Here is a 23986-nt window from a genome sequence, read left to right as displayed (position 1 = left end):
AAAATGAATTCAGATGTTTACAGAAATTTTTGGGACAAAACAACAATGTCAAGGATTGAACCTTTCGTGTACCTACATAAAATTACAGTTATATGGATTTGCAAGACTTGTCTGCCAAAAGCACCAGTTACAATGGCTCTGAATCTGTTGGGCAAAATGGAACTTCAGTTGTACATCAAATTAAATTCCCCTAACCATGATGAGAAACATTCACCTTACGTTTGACATCTGGACTCGCATCCAGGAGGACTGTGGTTCAGATTTCTATCCAGCCATCCTTATTTACATTTTCTGTGATTTCTTGGCAAGGCAAATGCTTGGATGTTTTCTTTGAAAGGGCATGATTGATTTCCTCCCCTATCCCTCCTTTTCTGAGGTTGTTCTCTGTCTGTAATGACCTCGTTCTTGATGGGATATTAAACACTAATCTTCCTTCCTTTTAACTTTCACGGTATGGAAACAGATTGTTGGTTACACAGCATGTTGGGAATGAATCACACTGAAGGTGTTTGTTTGTTTTAATATGCTTATCATTTCACAACTCACAAATTCACTTGCTCATAGAAATATAATTTTAAATAAGCTTATCAGACAAAATATTGGTCACCCTCTTGAAAGACACATTGGTCACTTTGGATCACTGCTGGTAGTGTAGAACTCATACGAGGTAGTCACATGAATGTCAGTGTTGATGTAGGTCATGGTAGTGAAGTGGCGAGTATGTGCCAGCCAGGTGTATGCAATCCACTCAATGAGATGGGTCAACATGGAGATGTCATAGCATAACAGAAAGGAGCTAGCATGTTTGCACATGCCCATGGCCACACCTTGAATGTAGTTGCCCAATTTGTTGCTTTATAAAGGTAAACTGACAATCTGTCTGCATGGAAGGCCATGCAACTTGGCGTAAGAATAGTGGTTGCAAAAATATCTTAAGAAGGACAGGAGAAAAATTCATGCCTTTTCAATGACAATCTGTTTCAAATCCGACAGGAATTGCCACTGTGAGGAACTGCAGCTCAATTTCAAGAAGTTTCGGAGTAAATATTGTGAAAGGAAATACATCTGCCGGCCGGGGTGGCCGAGCGGTTCTAGGCGCTGCAGTCGGGAACCGAGCGACCGTTACGGTCACAGGTTCGAATCCTGCCTCGGGCATGGATGTGTGTGATGTCCTTAGGTTAGTTATGCTCAAGTAGTTCTAAGTTCTAGGGGACTCATGACCTCAGAAGTTAAGTCCCATAGTGCTCAGAGCCATTTGAACCATTTTTTAAATACATCCAGTGAGCATTTTGAATTGGGTATGTAGCAAAAGCCCATTGCTCACAGCAGCACATAAAGCAGCACGTATTCTGTTGGTCAAACAACACAGAAACTCTTCAGTAGGTGACTGGAGGCATACAGTATGGTCCCAAAGAGCTGTGATTTTGCCTCTTATCAGATGTTGTGAAGCACTGAGTGCATAGCCCAGTGAGGTGTATAACCTGCAGTGTGTAGTGGGTGCAGTTCAGGCCAGAAGTGGTTATGTGGTGGTTTTCATTTCATAACCTTGGTTCACTAATTGAGGTTACTGTGAATATCTATCAGGATGTTTATTGCAACATTCTCAGTGACAAAGTGTTCCCATTTCTACTACATCTTCATGGTGAGTATACACTGGACACTCCTATCTCCCAAAATGATAAGAACTATCGTAACAGGACTGTATGCTTACATTTCTGGTTTGATGAGCGCACGGAAACCCTATCATTTCTCAATTGACCCATTAAATTACTAACCTTGATACAGTGGAAAATGTTTGGGACCATTTGAACTGCAGGTAAAACATAGCAGTCAACATACTTGCATTGTTATAGCTCTAAGGGAATCAATTTTCGATGAGTAGTTTCAACTGGGTACAACATACTTGAAGAACCTTTTGCACACTCTTTCTCCCTGAATTAAGGACATTATCAAGCTTAGCCCCCCCATGAACCATGGACCTTGCCGTTGGTGGGGAGGCTTGCGTGCCTCAGCGATACAGATCGCCGTACCGTAGGTGCAACCACAACGGAGGGGTATCTGTTGAGAGGCCAGACAAACATGTGGTTCCTGAAGAGGGGCAGCAGCCTTTTCAGTAGTTGCAGGGGCAACAGTCTGGATGATTGACTGATCTGGCCTTCTAACATTAACCAAAACGGCCTTGCTGTGGTGGAACTGCGAACGGCTGAAAGCAAGGGGAAACTACAGCCGTAATTTCTCCCGAGGACATGCAGCTTTACTGTATGATTAAATGATGATGGCGTCCTCTTGGGTAAAATATTCCGGAGGTAAAATAGTCCCCCATTCGGATCTCCGGGCGGGGACTACTCAAGAGGACGTCGTTATCAGGAGAAAGAAAACTGGCATTCTACGGATCGGAGCGTGGAATGTCAGATCCCTTAATCGGGCAGAAAGGTTAGAAAATTTAAAAAGGGAAATGGATAGGTTAAAGTTAGATATAGTGGGAATTAGTGAAGTTCGGTGGCAGGAGGAACAAGACTTTTGGTCAGGTGAATACAGGGTTATAAATACAAAATCAAATAGGGGTAATGCAGGAGTAGGTTTAATAATGAATAAAAAAATAGGAGTACGGGTTAGCTACTACAAACAGCATAGTAAACGCATTATTGTGGCCAAGATAGACACAAAGCCCATGCCTACTACAGTAGTACAAGTTTATATGCCAACTAGCTCTGCAGATGATGAAGAAATTGATGAAATGTATGACGAGATAAAAGAAATTATTCAGGTAGTGAAGGGAGACGAAAATTTAATAGTCATGGGTGACTGGAATTCATCAGTAGGAAAAGGGAGAGAAGGAAACATAGTAGGTGAATATGGATTGGGGGGAAGAAATGAAAGAGGAAGCCGCCTTGTAGAATTTTGCACAGAGCATAACTTAATCATAGCTAACACTTGGTTCAAGAAACATGAAAGAAGGTTGTATACCTGAAAGAATCCTGGAGATACTAAAAGGTATCAGATAAATTACATAATGGTAAGACAGAGATTTAGGAACCAGGTTTTAAATTGTAAGACATTTCCAGGGGCAGATGTGAATTCTGACCACAATCTATTGGTTATGAACTGCAGATTGAAACTGAAGAAACTGCAAAAAGGCGGGAATTTAAGGAGATGGGACCTGGATAAACTGAAAGAACCAGAGGTTGTACAGAGTTTCAGGGAGAGCATAAGGGAACAATTGACAGGAATGGGGGAAAGAAATACAGTAGAAGAAGAATGGGTAGCACTGAGGGATGAAGTAGTGAAGGCAGCAGAGGATCAAGTAGGTAAAAAGACGAGGGCTAATAGAAATCCTTGGGTAACAGAAGAAATATTGAATTTAATTGATGAAAGGAGAAAATATAAAAATGCGGTAAATGAAGCAGGCAAAAAGGAATACAAACGTCTCAAAAATGAGATCGACAGGAAGTGCAAAATGGCTAAGCAGGGATGGCTAGAGGACAAATGTAAGGATGTAGAAGCTTGTCTCACTAGGGGTAAGATAGATACTGTCTACAGGAAAATTAAAGAGACCTTTGGAGAGAAGAGAACCACTTGTATGAATATCAAGAGCTCAGATGGCAACCCAGTTCTAAGCAAAGAAGGGAAGGCAGAAAGGTGGAAGGAGTATATAGAGGGTTTATACAAGGGCGATGTACTTGAGGACAATATTATGGAAATGGAAGAGGATGTAGATGAAGATGAAATGGGAGATAAGGTACTGCGTGAAGAGTTTGACAGAGCACTGAAAGACCTGAGTCGAAACAAGGCCCCGGGAGTAGACAACATTCCATTAGAACTACTGATGGCCTTGGGAGAGCCAGTCATGACAAAACTCTACCATCTGGTGAGCAAGATGTATGAGACAGGCGAAATACCCACAGACTTAAAGAAGAATATAATAATTCCAATCCCAAAGAAAGCAGGTGTTGACAGATGTGAAAATTACCAAACTATCAGTTTAATATATCACAGCTGCAAAATACTAACGCGAATTCTTTACAGACGAATGGAAAAACTGGTAGAAGCGGACTTCGGGGAAGATCAGTTTGGATTCCGTAGAAATGTTGGAACACGTGAGGCAATACTAACCTTACGACATATCTTAGAAGAAAGATTAAGAAAAGGCAAACCTACATTTCTAGCATTTGTAGACTTAGAGAAAGCTTTTGACAACGTTAACTGGAATACTCTCTTTCAAATTCTGTAGGTGGCAGGGGTAAAATACAGGGAGCGAAAGGCTATTTACAATTTGTACAGAAACCAGATGGCAGTTATAAGAGTCGAGGGGCATGAAAGGGAAGCAGTGGTTGGGAAAGGAGTGAGACAGTGTTGTAGCCTCTCCCCAATGTTATTCAATCTGTATATTGAGCAAGCAGTAAAGGAAACAAAAGAAAAATTCGGAGTAGGTATTAAAATTCATGGAGAGGAAGTAAAAACTTTGAGGTTCGCCGATGACATTGTAATTCTGTCAGAGACAGCAAAGGACTTGGAAGAGCAGTTGAACGGAATGGACAGTGTCTTGAAAGGAGGATATAAGATATAAGATGAACATCAACAAAAGCAAAACGAGGATAATGGAATGTAGTCAAATTAAATCGGGTGATGCTGAGGGGATTAGATTAGGAAATGAGACACTTAAAGTAGTAAAGGAGTTTTGCTATTTAGGGAGTAAAATAACTGATGATGGTCGAAGTAGAGAGGATATAAAATGTAGACTGGCAATGGAAAGGAAATCGTTTCTGAAGAAGGGAAATTTGTTAACATCGAGTATAGATTTAAGTGTCAGGAAGTCGTTTCTGAAAGTATTTGTATGGAGTGTAGCCATGTATGGAAGTGAAACATGGACGATAACCAGTTTGGACAAAAAGAGAATAGAAGCTTTCGAAATGTGGTGCTACAGAAGAATGCTGAAGATAAAGTGGGTAGATCACGTAACTAATGAGGAGGTATTGAATAGGATTGGGGAGAAGAGAAGTTTGTGGCACAACTTGACTAGAAGAAGGGATCGGTTGGTAGGACATGTTTTGAGGCATCAAGGGATCACAAATTTAGCATTGGAGGGCAGCGTGGAGGGTAAAAATCGTAGGGGGAGACCAAGAGATCAATACACTAAGCAGATTCAGAAGGATGTAGGTTGCAGTAGGTACTGGGAGATGAAGAAGCTTGCACAGGATAGAGTAGCATGGGGAGCTGCATCAAACCAGTCTCAGGACTGAATACCACAACAACAACAATCAAGCTTAGAGGTGTGTTAAAAGTTATAACTATGATGTCTCCTGGGGTAACTAATTTTTTATCCAGTGTGATTATGTTTAACCAAAAATGTAGCTCATTATGCTGCAGCTCGTTCAAAGGGTAAGGATGAGTTGTATCATTTACATTTAGTTATTTAACATACATTTTTATGTAACATCAGAATTTACTCACAAGACACTCTACAGGTTGTGCTGCCTGAGCTTGCGATGTTGAGGTTTGCTGTGTACAGTGAGAAAGGGAAGCTTCTGGGGCAGCGCATTTTGCCTCTGGATGGGCTGCAGGCTGGCTACCGGCACATCTCCCTCCGGACGGAGGCCAACTTCCCCATGTCACTGCCCATGCTGTTCTGCTACATAGAACTCAAAATATATGTGCCCGAGCACTTTGAAGGTACAGTAGATATCTAGATATGTTTCATTATTTTGGCATAAAAGGCGAGCCCCATCAGTAGATTGTATGTAGTAACACTTTCTTGATTTATTTTGTCCAGGGTTGCAAACTCGCAGCTTCATATAGCTAAGTTTATTTGAAATAGCAGGAAAACAAACAAAAACTTTGCATGATGTTTATTTGCTATCATTTATCACAAAACAAAAATTTATTGCTTCACTTCAACATGTGTTGTATGTGCTGCCGCTATACTACTTGTTAGAATCAAATAATCTGAAACTTTTGTCCTCTTCACCCTGCTGATTACTTGCCTAGTTTTGTTTATGTCTAATGCTTGTTAATTTAATAAGGGACAGAAACAGTGTCATATGCTGAGTGAGCACTGTGTAGCATACAGAGGTGTCATGTACTCTTGTGAGATGGCGTTATTAGCAATTGACAGAGTTGAAAGGGCCACATTGTGGGTCTCCATTTGCTCAGATGACCAAATTGTGCAATTATCCAGCTTTGTGGGGCATTTAGATATGACTGTGACCTGATATTGGACTGCATGGGAACATGAGAGGAGGCATACTGATTGTCAAGGTTCTGTTCCTCCATTTCTTACCACCATAAGAGTCGCCATATCATGCACCAAGCATGTCCTATCCCCTCTACATCTCTGGGAAGCATAGTCTGTTGATGAATGTTGTCACATTGTGCCCGACAGTAAATTGTTGTTCTGCATTGCTCCAGATGACCATTGTCGGTGAGTATGGTAGCGAGATGGGGAGAAGTCCCATTCTTTCAATGTTTTGGAGAGGCACAGTGATGTTATTCTTACCTTGCATCTTGGTGAGGACAGCTATTGGGTATGACTTCAGGTCATGGCTGGTAGTGATTGAAGGAACTCCAAGAGAGCACAGTGCTACATCACAAATCTTCTGCATCCTTGTGTGTTACCTCCCATAAAGCACTATTGTATGTCATTCTTCAGCAGGACAATGCTTATCCACTCTTGGCATGAGTCTCTATGAAGTGTCTGTATCATAGACCACAAATCTGGAGTTCTATTTCAGTGCTTGTATATAAATGTTTTAATTAATTAATAACATCAGTTTCTTTAGAATGCTTTCAAAGAAAGTTTTTATAAAGTTGGCTGAGCAGTCTTTTCTGGATTAGTTCATGGGAGTTACTCAGCACAAAACCTGTCATGCACTCACAAATAAGAGATGGTTCTTACTTCCAGTAAATGTTAGTAATGCTGGGGATAATTTTGATAAGAGAACCCATATGTGTAAACCTGAATCACAGAAGGATAATTGATAAAGTGTAAATATGTAAATGGTTTATATGAAAACAGCAGATATTTTTGAGCAATTTTATCTTGTAGGCGAAAGTATCTGTTATGTAACAACAGAACCAACTTTTATTATATGAGAGTCAAGTTATGATGAACAAACCATCTTCCTCCTGAAGCAATTGATTGTATACAGAGCAAGTGTTTGCAGTAGATCTTTGATTTTTAAAAAATCACATTTGGTCATGAATTATTTAATTTGGCTATTGATTATACAAGATGTATTTGGAAGGTACATTTTATTTAGTAATAATAACAGAATGAGTACAAATACAGAAGCAATACATATTGAGAAAAAAAATAGAAAACGTAAACTATCTTTCTTCATAGCTTCCACCATTTTTAGGCATTTGTCACAGTATGACAAAAGTTTTGTATGCCTTCCTCATAGAACATTACCGCCTGTGTTTTCAACCATTTGGTAACATGTTTTCAGATGTTGTCATTGTTGTTGACTTTTCAATCATCAAGAAATGTTTTCAGGTGCAAAAGAAGATAGAAGTCACTAGGGGCAAGGTCAGGGCTGTGCAAAGAATGGTCAGATTGGTTCTGGTCACAATCTGGCAAGAGTTGTCATGTCTCATTTGTAGCATGATGTTGAGTACAGTCATGAATCAAAACAATACTACTTGTGATCTTCCTGCAGTGCTTGTTCTGTATTGCATGATGCTGTTTCATAAGCATCTCACAGTAAATATTTGCACTCAATATAATAGAGGGAAACATTCCACATGGGAAAAATTATACACTCCTGGAAATTGAAATAAGAACACCGTGAATTCATTGTCCCAGGAAGGGGAAACTTTATTGACACATTCCTGGGGTCAGATACATCACATGATCACACTGACAGAACCACAGGCACATAGACACAGGCAACAGAGCATGCACAATGTCGGCACTAGTACAGTGTATATCCACCTTTCACAGCAATGCAGGCTGCTATTCTCCCATGGAGACGATCGTAGAGATGCTGGATGTAGTCCTGTGGAACGGCTTGCCATGCCATTTCCACCTGGCGCCTCAGTTGGACCAGTGTTCGTGCTGGACGTGCAGACCGTGTGAGACGACGCTTCATCCAGTCCCAAACATGCTCAATGGGGGACAGATCCAGAGATCTTGCTGGCCAGGGTAGTTGACTTACACCTTCTAGAGCACGTTGGGTGGCACGGGATACATGCGGACGTGCATTGTCCTGTTGGAACAGCAAGTTCCCTTGCCGGTCTAGGAATGGTAGAACGATGGGTTCGATGACGGTTTGGATGTACCGTGCACTATTCAGTGTCCCCTCGACGATCACCAGTGGTGTACGGCCAGTGTAGGAGATCGCTCCCCACACCATGATGCCGGGTGTTGGCCCTGTGTGCCTTGGTCATATGCAGTCCTGATTGTGGCACTCACCTGCATGGCGCCAAACACGCATACGACCATCATTGGCACCAAGGCAGAAGCGACTCTCATTGCTGAAGATGACACGTCTCCATTCGTCCCTCCATTCACGCCTGTCGCGACACCACTGGAGGCGGGCTGCACGATGTTGGGGCGTGAGCGGAAGACGGCCTAACGGTGTGCGGGACCGTAGCCCAGCTTCATGGATACGGTTCGAATGGTCCTCGCCGATACCCCAGGAGCAACAGTGTCCCTAATTTGCTGGGAAGTGGCGGTGCGGTCCCCTACGGCACTGCGTAGGATCCTACGGTCTTGGCGTGCATCCGTGCGTCGCTGCGGTCCGGTCCCAGGTCGACGGGCACGTGCACCTTCCGCCGACCACTGGCGACAACATCGATGTACTGTGGAGACCTCACGCCCCACGTGTTGAGCAATTCGGCGGTACGTCCACCCGGCCTCCCGCATGCCCACTATACGCCCTCGCTCAAAGTCCGTCAACTGCACATACGGTTCACGTCCACGCTGTCGCGGCATGCTACCAGTGTTAAAGACTGCGATGGAGCTCGGTATGCCACGGCAAACTGGCTGACACTGACGGCGGCGGTGCACAAATGCTGCGCAGCTAGCGCCATTCGACGGCCAACACCGCGGTTCCTGGTGTGTCCGCTGTGCCGTGCGTGTGATCATTGCTTGTACAGCCCTCTCGCAGTGTCCGGAGCAAGTACGGTGGGTCTGACACACCGGTGTCAATGTGTTCTTTTTTCCATTTCCAGGAGTGTATATAAAAACAAAGATGAGGTGACTTACCGAACGAATGCGCTGGCAGGTCGATAGACAAACAAACAAACACAAACATACACACAAAATTCAAGCTTTCGCAACAAACTGTTGCCTCATGAGGAAAGAGGGAAGGAGAGGGGAAGACGAAAGGAAGTGGGTTTTAAGGGAGAGGGTAAGGAGTCATTCCAATCCCGGGAGCGGAAAGACTTACCTTAGGGGGAAAAAAGGACAGGTATACACTCGCACACACGCACATATCCATCCACACATACAGACACAAGCAGACATATTTAAAGACAAAGAGTCAATAAAAGTTTGTGTTTGGTGATGATATCCTCTGTACTGGTAGCGTTTGTTTTCTCCAGGATACTGATATTAGCACTGAAAAAATTAGTTCTCAAGGAGCTTCAGATGCCATCTGTAGGTGACATAGGCCTCACTCCTATCAATGAGAAATGGTATAAGATGGTCTGATAAATAAAGAGCTTGGTCAGAGTGCTGACATCATGACTGTTGGAAACCATATAGCACAAAACAGCCATAAGCTGTGCTAGTGCAACGTATCCTATATGCTACAGGATTTCAGTGCCTGTACTGCATTCGTGGACAGATGATTACCAAGGGGATGAAAGTGCTCAGCATTCTGCAAAATTTCATCACTCCTGATGTAAACATTTGTATGCCATTGTGTATGGCTCACTGAACACAATGCATATTGCTTACAGGTTTCCTGGGTTAGCCATAATAATAGGTCATGTTTCAAACATTTAGATAACACTGCAATTTCATTGGAATTGCTCTTCCCCAACCCCTCTTTCCTAATAGTACTAGACCACAATATAGTGTCCTTACCAACCTTTGCATTGAAATCCCCTACAAGTATGATTTTACATGACTGGGGTATAATTATCTGTTAACATTGTGTCAACTTGATAACAAAATCTCTCCTTTTGATCATCAGTAGATGTAAGAGATGGAGGCTAGCTTGTAACTACAGAAATTTGCTGGTTGTGAGTTTAATGTGGCATTTCATAGCGTTACAATTATTCCAGAAGGAAGTTTGCCAAAGAGATAAGATAAGATGGCAAAACGAACTTCATGCATACAAGGTATGTTTCTACCCTCTCCTTTCCCGAAGAAAGCATTCTTCCAGAGCTAACTGTGATCAGCCCCTCTAGTTGCACTCAGGGCAGCAATGTCAATGTTAAATCTTCCCAACTCATGAGTGTAATTGCTGTTCATTTTTATATTTGATGGCTGTCATTATCCAACAGAATATGGATGTTACAGATTGTCAGGTTTAAATTTATTGGTTTATTTTGATCTCACGTGGTGTGTCCTCTAAAAATGGTATCCAGTATGATGATTTTAAGCATCTTTTATTGTCCCTTCCCCATTCAGGGTGAGCAGAGTGGATCCTAGATGGGACTTCTCCCTCCTCAGTGTAAATACAGACTGTTCTTCAGCCTGATTAGGTCAACCACCTACAAGATTGGTGATATATCAAGAAATATAGGGACTTGTGGACTCTCCATGAGGGGGGATTGGCATCGTTATAGACTACACAGACTGAAAATCAAGAAACAGCATTAGCTTTAAGCAACTCACAAATCATTTGCAAGTAAAATATCAAAAGTCTTTGTTAAACTACATTTTTGAGCCTTATTGTTCAGATAGTAATTTACATGTAACTGATGTTAAAAATATAAATATTTTGCTTATAAACATTTTCTTTAAGGAAATATTCATAATAGTCACAACAACAACATGTACTTGAAAACTTGACCATTAGTTAACTGCATGGACCTATGTTCCTTACTTAAAAGTCTCATTCTCTTCTTCCAACAGAATCTATTGTCTTCTCTGAAGCTCATGTAATTTAAGAAAAATCTTTATTTAAAATTTTTGTGGTCATAAGAATGGCAGAACTTGAAATGTAATCTTAAAAAAAATAAAAAAAATGTTGATATTATCATGGAGCCCTGAATTTTCAGTATTCGAAAAAATATACTGCAATAATATCTTACATAGTGAAGATTATAAACAGAAGATTTAAGTTTCTAGAAATTTCATAGTGACCTGTGCTAGAACATGAGGAGAAAATTTCACACCAAAAAATCTACTTGACAAAATAGAACGTTTAATATTAACTCACATTAAGAAAATACAAGGTATGCCCAGAATGTCAGTTTCATTTGTATTTCCTTCTGTGGTAGTGCTGTAATCACAGTTTGGTTGCTTTGAGTCAAGGAAGAGGAGATGACACTGTCTGAAATTATCTGTGTGTTGTTTAGGCTGGATAGTGTGTGTTTAAAGAATGAAGTTGATTGAAAATCCCACAACTTGTGAGGTTATATTTGAAATTTTTATTCTGAACATGAATAACACTAAACCAATCGACTTTCATCAACAGATTTGCAAGATTCCTGGGGAAAATGTGATGAGTGGCTCAATGGTAGCACATCTTGACATCTCAATATGACATGTACGTGACATTCTACTGGTGCATTTTTTACTGTGAGGTGAAAAAACCAGTGCAAATATTTATATATAAAAACAAAGATGAGGTGACTTACCGAACGAAAGTGCTGGCAGGTCGATAGACAAACAAACAAACACAAACATACACACAAAATTCAAGCTTTCGCAACAAACTGTTGCCTCATCAGGAAAGAGGGAAGGAGAGGGGAAGATGAAAGGAAGTGGGTTTTAAGGGAGAGGGTAAGGAGTCATTCCAATCCCGGGAGCGGAAAGACTTACCTTAGGGGGAAAAAAGGACAGGTATACACTCGCACACACGCACATATCCATCCACACATACAGACACAAGCAGACATATTTAAAGACAAAGACATATGCTGGCCAAAACAAATAATGTATTATTAATGCAAAAATGGTCAGTGGGAATGAGGACGACACATGAAATGATACAAAGGTGATCTAGTCTTATTTTTAAAAAAGATGTCAAATTGTTAATGACAGTTGTAAAATTGCTGGCTCTGATTGTCTGGCTTTTCATTGGACTGTTATGGTGGCTCACAGTACTTTGAGCAACAGTGGAATAGATGAAGATCAGAGAAGCAGAACTGTAGGAAGAAAGGGAAAATGTCATGACAAGCAATGCAAAGCAACCTGAGGTTGACTTGGACAGGACATGCCCCCACTGTAGTGGAAAATGTGATTCCAGGTTTAATCTCCTCAGCCACTCACAAACACGTAAAGAACATAGTCCTTGTAGGAGACAAAATATGTGTTTGTTAGTGAGTCATGACCTGAAATGATGAGACCATTGCACATTTTTTCCCTTTTCCAAGTCCATACGTTTCTTGACCATATTTTATCATCCATTAATTCTAAATGGCCATATTGTAGTAACCTCATCATATCCATAGCTTTCCTTATGTCCCCTTCCACATCTATTTTTTCCCCTTGAGACTCCAGTACTTAGTCTCCAGTACTCCATCTCTGTGGATACCAGTTGATCTTTTTCTCTTTTTCAAACTTACAATCCATATGTACATTTGGTTTCTACAGTTGTCTTCTATATAATCTGTTTGTTTTTAACTGTGATCTTTTTATTCCAAAGGATTGAGTTTAATTCTTGAATAACACATTTCCCTTGTGCTATCTTATCTTTTACACTTTTTCCATCTGGAGTTAGTTACACCTAGGTATTTAAATGGAATACAGCATTTAATACCCAAATTTACATAATGTAAATCATGTTGTTGGTCACGCTCACCATATACTCAGTTTTCTTTGTATTTATTTTTAAAGCCTATTTCTACATATATGTGGTATACGTATCCAGTATGTGAAAGAAATGACATGAGGGAGAAACAAATATAGTACTTATGTTTGGAATGATTTTAATGCCTTTTGAATGTATCAGTAGAGATGAGCATTTGCTCATTATTTTTTTGTGTATTTTTGATTATGTGAATATAATTTGTGTATTCAGGCACAATACTAGCCCCTGAAAAACACTGAAAAATGTCCTCTGTAAATGTGAAACACTTTCACTGGTAAAATGGGATAAACATTTTTAGTGGACAGTTTCCTACCAATTTGAAAAGCCAACATATATAAATTACACTAGAAAAACTGCACTTCTGTGGAAACTTTTTTGAAACATTTTACAAAGCACATTTATGTGATATTTACTGAACTGTAATTGACATCTTTAAAGGAGATGTTCAGTAAAACATAAGAGTGGTACATGTTTCAGATTTAATGAATGCACTGTCAGACCCATGTGCTTTCTTGTCTGCTCGAGAGAAGATGGTGGAGAATATGAAGGCAATGGGTGCTGAACAGATGGAAATGTTGACTCCTGAAACTGTGGTAGGTGATGGAAGTGAAGGAGGAGCTGGCGACAGTGGTAGTGACGATGGCAGCAGAGGATTGGGCAGCAGCAGTGGCGGCAGCAGGAAATCTGGGAAGTCTTCCGACCGAAGGTCCAGTGGGCCTGCAACACTTGAGGAACACTATGGCAAGTAAACTTGCCCCATTTGGGCTTAACATGTTGTATCAGTGTGAAAAGTGAAATATTTGCAAGCTCGGGTCACTCACCAAACTCCTTGTTACTGAACAGCTACCTGTCTTCCAGTTTGCATAAATTGCAAATAATTGACATAAACAGCAATAGTTGTCAGGAACATCAATTATTTCGAATTACATATTGAGTCTCAGATCACACAAGTGGGATTAGATTTTGTACCTGAGCCTGAACATACAATTTAAAGATTACAAGAAATTTCTTTATTTCCCTAAGTCAGTAAACCTAGTTATATTGGCAGACCAACTACTTCTGTTAGTAATGATACAGTGGAGGGGGGAAAGGGAGGGGGTAAGCAAACTTCGAGATGTAGCTTTCAGTTAAACCGTTAAGCTTATGTGTATACCAGTAGTGTGGGAAGAGTGTGACTCTGGCCTTGGCAGTCAGAGACTCTCTCTCTCTCTCTCTCTCTCTCTCTCTCTCTCTCTGTGTGTGTGTGTGTGTGTGTGTGTGTGTGTGTGTGTGTGTGTGGGCGCGCGCGTGCCGCATGCATGCATGCTATCTATTCTGAGGAAGCCCTGTTTTTTAAACATCTGTGCTATATGGTGAGGAGCAGCTATCCTTTTCACAATATTCTCGTTATTCCACCCTGAATTTTCCATTCATTAATAGTGCGGGACATTGTATTAGGGAGTCAGTGTTGTGTTGTTCTACAAAAATAAATTAATTAGTATTAAAAGTCATAAACATCGACCCAGATTTATATGTTCTGCTTCTTGGAAACACTTTTGTTCTTTCAATTTTGAAAAAAGACATCATATGGTTGGGAATACAGTGGAACATTTTTCAAGGAACCACAAATTCTGAACACTATATAAAGGAAAACACTATAAAGAGGAAAGCTTCCAAATAATAATTATAGGGCATTACTGAAGATCGGGATACCACTAATCAGCTTTGACAAATGGTGCCATAGATGACATTTTAAATTTTCACAACACTCTAATATGATATTCATTGCAAATGTATCAAATGATTAGCTTTTTGTAATTAAAACATGGGGCCCAGTAGGAGGATGGGTGAAAGTACATGGATCAGTTTGTACTGTAAAAAGTTATAACAGATTCTTAAGGATTGACATCATTGTCCAAAGCTGACAGGTGGTATCCCATTCTTCAGTTGACCCTATTATAAAATATGAGCCAAATTTTGTTTATGACATACTGAACAAATTATATAAAAACACAGTAAATGGTACAGATTAAAAAAATTAGTTACAGAAAAATTACTTTAATAATTAAATTATGAAACAGAACTTAAATTTGCACAAAACGCTAGGAACCTATGCAATCTGAAAATCACATACCTATGATTTTTTTAAATATTCAAGCAAGCATGTTTGTTTTCTATTTCTCCTAGACTCTATGGCAATCATTTCTTGCTCCAAATGAGCAAGTTGAACTACTGTTCTGTCCTCAAGTCTATGGGCCATCATATATCTCCTGAATGTTTGAAAGGCTTCAGCTGCCTTAGTATGTGAGGGCACAGAGTCATCTTCCTTGTTACTGTCACTGTCACTTTCACTACCACAACTATTCTCCAAGCTTCTCTCTGCATTCAGCTCTTCAATACTTTGTTATCCTGTGGTTACTACGTTATCATCCACAGCCACAAAGTCCTCAAAAGTGACAGAATCACTGCCTATTAATTCCTGAAACTCTTGCAAATCACTTGCAACATATTCCACAGGAGCTGCCATCTCATTCTCACAGAATCCCGCTTTTGTGAAACAGTTTTTAATAGTTTAAGCACTGACTTCCCTCCATGGGTACATAATTAAATTCATTGCCTGTAAAATATTCAGCTTCAGTTGTGAGCTCTGCTGGCTTCCTGGTTATCATTAGATCGAAGACACACTCTCACTAGACACACGAACCGTTTGCTGCTCAGCTCACACAACACGCTATGAATACAAAGCATTGACTGAAATGGCGCCAAAAGGATCGCAAGCAGAATGTGCCTCACATGTCACATGACCGGGCTCTGCCGCTGACATATGAATCATGCAGAGAGAGGGCTTTCCGAGCCGGTGAATCCACAGAACGGAAATGATGTGTCTACATCCAGTCACTTAAATGTTATAAAGAGGTAAATAATTGACCAAGGTTCCAAAAATATGAGTGTTACATGGAGGAAATTGTAATGTAGAGGAAACGCAGTAAAGAGGAAAATTTAACATTGTTTATATGGGCTTTTAGTCGGGACTGAAAAAAGTGGACGTAACATAGAAGAAAACATTATATGTAGGAACATTATAAAGAGGTTTCACTGTATATTAATTCTACTTTGCTCTGAGACTATTTACAAACAGGAGTTCAGATTTACCGTATACTGCAGTATCAGTCTCTCATGTAACCTCATGTTATTGTTGCTGTTATTATTATTATTATTATTATTATTATTATTGTTGTTGTTGTTGTTGTGGACACTGTGCATTACAGTTTAATAGGAAAAAGAAAAACATGATCTCTTTGAGAAAGAAGGCATTTACTTTGTTCCCTTTTAGATTTCAAATACTACACAAACAATTTGTGGATGAAGTTTTCCTTTCCATATTTTGTAAAGCAAAGTCTTTCATGATTTTCATAATATAAATTTTCCTGAACCTCTCTTGATAAACATGGATGGGGTGTGAATGGGAGAATCTCAACTGTGTCTTTGATCCGAGGCAAGTTTTAAGTTATCACAATGCATGAATGACCTCTTGGAGGATGCTAATAGTACTGGATCTGTCATAATCATAACTTTCCGAAACGGTTCTTTAACCCTACCACATTCAACAGTAAGTTGTTGTCAGTAGAGGGTACACTATATGGCAGTAAGCCAGTCATAATGGCTTGCAGCATTTTGAGCTGTTCATGAAGTGTGTCCATGTTTAAAGTTTGCTGTGTGTGTACTCTAAGCAACTCTTCGAAACTTCATGTAGATGGAGGATTTGCTTGGGAAGGGATAACAAGTTTCCCTTCAAGATAGGACAGTCACCTTAGAATCGCTTGATTTCTTCAGCGACAGATGATAATTCCGTGTGTCTCAGAGTTGCAGGTGTTTTTCTTGGCCATAAAGATATTTGGGTCTTTCATATTTAGGGTTTTAGAATATTTCTTAGCTTTCTCTGACAGCATATCAAATGCTTCCTCAGTCCTAAGATTTGAAGAGCTATTTTAGAATGTCTACAGTATGTTTCACTCCATCTGCATTAATATTCAGGTTCTGTAGAGAGCCAGTTCTTTGCAGAGTCCAAAAACCTCAGTAGCAACTGTCAAACAAAAAGAGTCTCAAACTTTTTGAGCCATTTTACATAGGTTTGATCTCCTTCATCTATAACTGAGCTGCTTGTATTCAATATTTTTGTCATTCTTTTCTGGACCTGGTCATAGTCTCCAGTGAAACATTTCAGAGATTGTGCCCCTACAGCCCGGTGGGTCATAAAAATTAGTATCAGTGTATGTTGTAACATAAAGTCATTCAGGAGGCCTGCAACCAGGTATGGCTTGTAGTTAAAGGCTAAGAGGCAGAGCTGCCCCAAAATATATATTAAAATATATTTATCAATAAATGATTACAGAATTTGAATTATAAGAGACATTCTTATTATTTACCTCATAAATATGCCCACATAAATGTGCCTAGTAAGGGGATAAAGGAAATGAAATTTAGAACATGACAAGGAAGCAGAGGCTGTTGCACTCTCGATTCAAAAGAAAATGCACAAATGATGACAAGCAAAGGTTAGTAGAGATTTGTGCGTATGTGAAAAGATCTATGCATGAAGCATACAACAACAACTACCACCGTTACACCTTGGCAGAAGATCTGGCAGAGAACCCATGAAAATTCTGGTCCTATGTAAGATTGTAAATTGGGTCTAAGGTTTCCACTCAGTCCCTTGTTGTCCTGTCTGGTTTGCCAGTTGAAGATAGCAAAATGAAAGCCAAAGTTTTAAATTTCATGTTCAAGAAGTTGTTCACATAGGAGAATGGTACAGGCATATTGCCATTTGACCACTGAACAGACTCCCATATGGATAACATAGTAATAAGTGTCCCTAGCATAGAGAAACAACTGAAACTTTTGAAAGCAAACAAATCACCAGGTCCGGATGGAATCCCAGTTCGGTTTTACAAAGAGTACTCTATGGTATTGGCTCCTAACCTAGCCTGCATTTATTGTGAATCTTTACCCGGCATGAAATACCAAGTGACTGGAAAAAAGTGCAGATGACTCCAGTATATAAGAAGGGTAAAAGAATGGACCCACAAGATTACAGACCAATATCCCTAACATTGGTTTGTTGCAGAATCCTTGAACATATTCTCAGTTTGAATATAATAAATTTTCTTGAGACTGAAAAACTTATGTCCTTGAATCAGCATGATGTTATAAAGCATTGCTCATGCAAAAATCAGCATGCTCTTTTCTCACATGATATACTGTGAACTGTGTATGAAGGGCAACAAGCAGATGCCATATTTCTAGATTTCCAGAAGGCATTTGACACAGTGCCCCATTGCAGGCTGTTAATGAAGGTATGGATGTATGAAATAAGTTCACAGATATGTGGGTGGTTCGAAGACTTATTAAGTAATAGAATCCGTTATGTTGTCCTTGATGGCAAATGTTCGTCAGAGACAAGGGTAGTGTCAGGGGGTGTGTTAGGACCACTCTTGTTCTCTATAGACATAAATGATTTGGCAGACAAGACGGGCAGCAATCTGCAGTTGTTTGCTGATGATGCTGTTGTGGTGTATGGTAAGGTGTTGAAGTTGAGTGACTGTAGGAAGATACAAGAAGAATTAAACAAAATTTCTAGTTGTCGTGATGAATGGCAGCTAGCTACAAATGTGGAAAAATGTAAGTTAATCTGGATGAGCAGGAACAATAAACCTGCAATGTTTGGGTACAGTACTAATAGTGTCTTTAAATATTGAATTTAAATATCTGGGCATAATGTTGCAGATTGATACGAAATGGAACAAGCATGTGAGAACTGTAGTAGAAAAGGCTAGTGGTTGACTTTGGTTTCTTCGGAGAATTTTAGAAAAGAGTGGTTCATCTGCAAAGGAGACTGCATATAGAATGCTAGTGCGACCTCTTCTTGAGTATTGCTAGAGTGTTTGGCACCTGTATCAGGTCAGATTGTAGAAAGACACTGAAGCAATTCAGAGGTGGGCTGCAAGACTTGTTACCAGTTGGTTTGAACAACACGTAAGTGCTATGGAGATACTTCAGGAACTCAAATGTGAATCCCTGGATGGAAGGCAACATTCTTCTCGAGAAACACTGTTAAGAGAATTTAGAGAACCAACATTTGAAATTGACTGCCAAACAATTCTGCTGCTGCCAACATACACTGTGCGTAAGGATCATGAAGATAAAAGTATGAGAAATTAGGACTCATAATGAGGCATAAAGACAGTCATTTTCCCCCTCACTCTATTTGCGTGTGGAGCAGGAAAGTAAATGACCAGTAGTCGTACAGGGTACCCTCTGCCACACACCGTATGGTGGCTTGTGGATTATCGATGTAGATGTATATTGACAGTCAATGTTTTTGGAACTGTTATAGACTGATGTTTCTCGAACAGGTAGTAGCTAGTCTTAAGGCTACATCTTGAAATGCTCATTAGCTCTATGTAATAGAAACTTGGGAGCTTAGCTTCTACAGAGTATAGCTCATATGGGCCATCTGAACGGCCTCTCAATGGCTCAACTAGCAGAGCCTAAGGGTGTCGTACCAGCTTCCACATGATTTTCACATTCTGCTGCTTACATAAAAATGGAATCAACAGAGTGGCTGGTATTTCACTGTCGAATCACTGTCTCTGTACATCAGTATTATGTTTTGATACATCATTTCTTGATGCTTGGTATTAATGTTTTGATAGTAGTTATTGGCAACTCCATCTGTGTACGAATAAATTTGTAAATGACGCAAAAGAGAGCACTAGAATATGGTAACATCAAGTGTCAGCATCTAGTGGGAGTTTTATAAATGCATAGAGGAAATATAAATTATAGAGGAAATACACATTAAAAATGTCCTTTTATCATTGTTAGCCAGTTTCTTTTTGTGAGTGTATTATGCCTGAGCTCAAGTGAGTTTTAATTGCTTATGAATAACTGCAGCGTACTACATGCTTGAAAATAGCCCTACACGAATTCAGCTTGCAATTTATCAGGCAAAAATTTGGAACATGAGTCTGAAAAAGAACTACTGTATTGACCAAATTTTAATGAAATTGTCATAGACCGTATCACAGTGTAGAAGGGGAGATGAGCTGATTTAATCTATAAACAAATGAATTAAGATTAGCGGAATGTGCATTACTAGATGATGAGCAATTCATTTGTTGTAGACCTAAGTACCAATTTAGCCTACTAAATGAAATGTGTAAAAATCTCTGGTAACATGCTGAAACATCGATCTCACATTCCATGATACTTTAGCACAGTGACCTTTACTAAAAATAACACATTTGGGAGACATCTTTAATGTAGTTTATCACTTAAACTATATATATCCATAATACCCAAGTATAAATACGATAACAAACAAGTATGACATGCTAGCTTTTCAAACAAATCAACGTGGCCACTGCTCGGTTTGCTTCTGTCAGTCAATCTCGCAAGACCCATGATGTCATGGGAACATCACAATTTCATCTTACAAGCCTATAATCATTGCATATTACACACACACAAAACATTAAATGACTCGAGTTTAGATTGGAATGTATGAAAAACATTAAGCACCCAGCAAAGCAAATAAACATCGCATTAAAGTACTCTCTCCAAAATTCATCTTTTCATAGAATTTGTTGGAATAAAGTGTAAGAAAATATGATGTTACCGATAAATATGGTGACCTTAGATCCTATCAGGGATTTAGCTTTCATTTTTATTTAGTAGTTTATTATGCAGTCAAAGTTAGATACTATGTGTAAATTTCTGGATAGAGTACAATATTGCACTCCCCCCCCTCACAGCCCCTGTCCCTACTCTGAAAACTTGGGTGTGGGGAGAGATTGATCTGTAGCCTAGCCCAAACTCTGGGTTAGTTCATATCAGTAAATGTTGTAGCCTTCCCAACTATGGGAACTAGAGTTGCACTTTCCTGTCAACTTGACATTAACTCCTGTTTTATTAGGTTGCTAAAACCAATAAATCAGTTTTTGTTGAAAATTGTAATTAATAGCAGTTGTTGGCCAGCATATCCCCTATTGGGGTTCGGTTGCCGTATTGCAAGTCTTTTTTAGTTGATGCCACTTCAACGACTTGTGTGTCAATGATGATGAAGGACACACAACACTCCATCCCCTGCCGTGAATCGAATTCGGGCCCCCTTGCGTGGTAGGCAGTAATGCTACCGCTGCGCTATGGAGGCGGACCTAATAAAGCAGTTTAAATTGAAATGTCAAATTTGGATTAATTTCAGTGACACCAGATGGTAACACAACATCTGCTTATACCTTTTTCCTTTTTGAATGTAGTGCAGATGTCTGCTTGTGATGGATATGTGTGTGTGTGTGTGTGTGTGTGTGTGTGTGAGTGTATACCTGTCCTTTTTTCCCCGTAAGGTAAGTCTTACCGCTCCCGGGACTGGAATGACTCCTTACCCTCTCCTTTAAAACTCACATCCTTTCGTCTTTCCCTCTCCTTCCCTCTTTTCTGACGAAGCAACCGTTGGTTGCGAAAGCTAGAATTTTTTGTGTATATTTGTGTTTGTTTGTGTGTCTATCGACGTGCCAGCGCTTTCGTTTGGTAAGTCACATCATCTTTGTTTTTAGATATATTTTTCCCACGTGGAATGTTTCCCTCTATTATATTCATATCATTAATTTGAACCCAACATTTACGTTTGTTATTGTCACTGTTGCATTTCGAAATCTTTTCTGTCGTCTAATTTTCTCTTTCTGTTTTTGCCATAGTTTCACTTTGTATTCACCTTCTCCTTTTTACCGTAATCTACTATACAATTTTATCCTGCCTATATATACTCAATAATACATCACCCACTTCCAAACCATAACCAAAAAAATTTTTTTTCCGCTTTCAACACTGCCGGTGCTATAAAATCCACCATTTCTGGTTCACAAACAGTTCCTTTCACCTATTAAACAACCATTTCGGCTAGTTCTGATAACTTTCGCTTTATTTCCATTTCCGTTTTTCCCACATCACTGATAATTATTAGCCGCTTCCCACAGGTTTTAACGTCATTATTTCTTCGCCAGACAATTGTTAGCCTCATTTTCATAATCTGCCACCCCAAAACCACTCCTTTTAATACATTTACACGTAGTTTTTTCAAAATTTTCCCAAATTTCTCCATCCTTTAACGTGTTTTGGTGGCAACACAACCACCTAACCTTTGTGCACATCGTTGTCTACCAACCCAAGTTCACCACTGGATCAACAGATGTCTGCTTGTGTCTGAATATGTGTGGATGGATATGTGTGTGTGTGTGTGTGCGCGCGAGTGTATACCTCTCCTTTTTTCCCTCTAAGGTAAGTCTTTCCGCTCCCGGGATTGGAATGACTCCTTACCCTCTCCTTTAAAACCCACATCCTTTCGTCTTTCCCTCTCCTTCCCTCTTTCCTGACACAGCAACCGTTGGTTGTGAAAGCTAGAATTTTGTGTGTATATTTGTGTTTGTTTGTGTGTCTATCGACGTGCCAGCGCTTTCGTTTGGTAAGTCACATCATCTTTGTTTTTAGATATATTTTTCTCACATGGAATGTTTTTTATATATATATATATATATATATATATATATATATATATATATATATATATATATATATATATATATATATATATATATATATATATAAAAACAAAGATGAGGTGACTTACCGAACAAAAGCGCTGGCAGGTCGATAGACACACAAACAAACACAAACATACACACAAAATTCAAGCTTTCGCAACAAACTGTTGCCTCATCAGGAAAGAGGGAAGGAGAGGGGAAGACGAAAGGAAGTGGGTTTTAAGGGAGAGGGTAAGGAGTCATTCCAATCCCGGGAGCGGAAAGACTTACCTTAGGGGGAAAAAAGGACAGGTATACACTCGCACACACGCACATATCCATCCACACATACAGACACAAGCAGACATATTTAAAGACAAAGAGTTTGGGCAGAGATGTCAGTCGATGCAGAAGTGTAGAGGCAAAGAAGTTGTTGAAAGACAGGTGAGGTATGAGTGGCGGCAACTTGAAATTAGCGGAGATTGAGGCCTGGTGGATGACGAGAAGAGAGGATATACTGAAGGGCAAGTTCCCATCTCCGGAGTTCGGATAGGTTGGTGTTGGTGGGAAGTATCCAGATAACCCGGATGGTGTAACACTGTGCCAAGATGTGCTGGCTGTGCACCAAGGCATGTTTAGCCACAGGGTGATCCTCATTACCAACAAACACTGTCTGCCTGTGTCCATTCATGCGAATGGACAGTTTGTTGCTGGTCATTCCCACATAGAATGCATCACAGTGTAGGCAGGTCAGTTGGTAAATCACGTGGGTGCTTTCACACGTGGCTCTGCCTCTGATCGTGTACACCTTCCGGGTTACAGGACTGGAGTAGGTGGTGGTGGGAGGGTGCATGGGACAGGTTTTGCATCGGGGGCGGTTACAAGGATAGGAGCCAGAGGGTAGGGAAGGTGGTTTGGGGATTTCATAGGGATGAACTAACAGGTTACGAAGGTTAGGTGGACGGCGGAAAGACACTCTTGGCGGAGTGGGGAGGATTTCATGAAGGATGGATCTCATTTCAGGGCAGGATTTGAGGAAATCGTATCCCTGCTGGAGAGCCTCATTCAGAGTCTGGTCCAGTCCCGGAAAGTATCCTGTCACAAGTGGTGCACTTTTGTGGTTCTTCTGTGGGGGATTCTGGGTTTGAGGGGACGAGGAAGTGGCTCTGGTTATTTGCTTCTGTACCAGGTCGGGAGGGTAGTTGCGGGATGCGAAAGCTGTTTTCAGGTTGTTGGTGTAATGATTCAGGGATTCCGGACTGGAGCAGATTCGTTTGCCACGAAGACCTAGGCTGTAGGGAAGGGACCGTTTGATGTGGAATGGGTGGCAGCTGTCATAATGGAGGTACTGTTGCTTGTTGGTGGGTTTGATGTGGACGGACGTGTGAAGTTGGCCATTGGACAGGTGGAGGTCAACGTCAAGGAAAGTGGCATGGGATTTGGAGTAGGACCAGGTGAAACTGATGGAACCAAAGGAGTTGAGGTTGGAGAGGAAATTCT

The 23986-nt window shown here is 40.2% G+C and overlaps 1 protein-coding gene across 3 annotated transcripts in view; it reads left to right on the top strand.

The window, feature by feature from the left end:
- Nucleotides 1-23986, top strand: part of LOC126412277 (1-phosphatidylinositol 4,5-bisphosphate phosphodiesterase-like) — a 613130-nt gene that overhangs the window by 482165 nt on the left and 106979 nt on the right. For 2 of the 3 annotated variants that reach the window (XM_050081785.1, XM_050081784.1), the window contains exons 17-18: nt 5466-5670; nt 13407-13670. In XM_050081785.1, the coding sequence (XP_049937742.1) occupies nt 5466-5670; nt 13407-13670 (469 nt within the window). The remainder of the gene's footprint in view (nt 1-5465; nt 5671-13406; nt 13671-23986) is intronic. The other variant, XM_050081786.1, reaches the window with a different exon arrangement.

This window comes from Schistocerca serialis, chromosome 7, assembly GCF_023864345.2.
Source record: "Schistocerca serialis cubense isolate TAMUIC-IGC-003099 chromosome 7, iqSchSeri2.2, whole genome shotgun sequence".
NCBI classification, from domain to species: domain Eukaryota; kingdom Metazoa; phylum Arthropoda; class Insecta; order Orthoptera; family Acrididae; genus Schistocerca; species Schistocerca serialis.
Note: the sequence above shows the minus strand (reverse complement) of the source record. Positions and strands in the feature narration are given on the sequence as shown.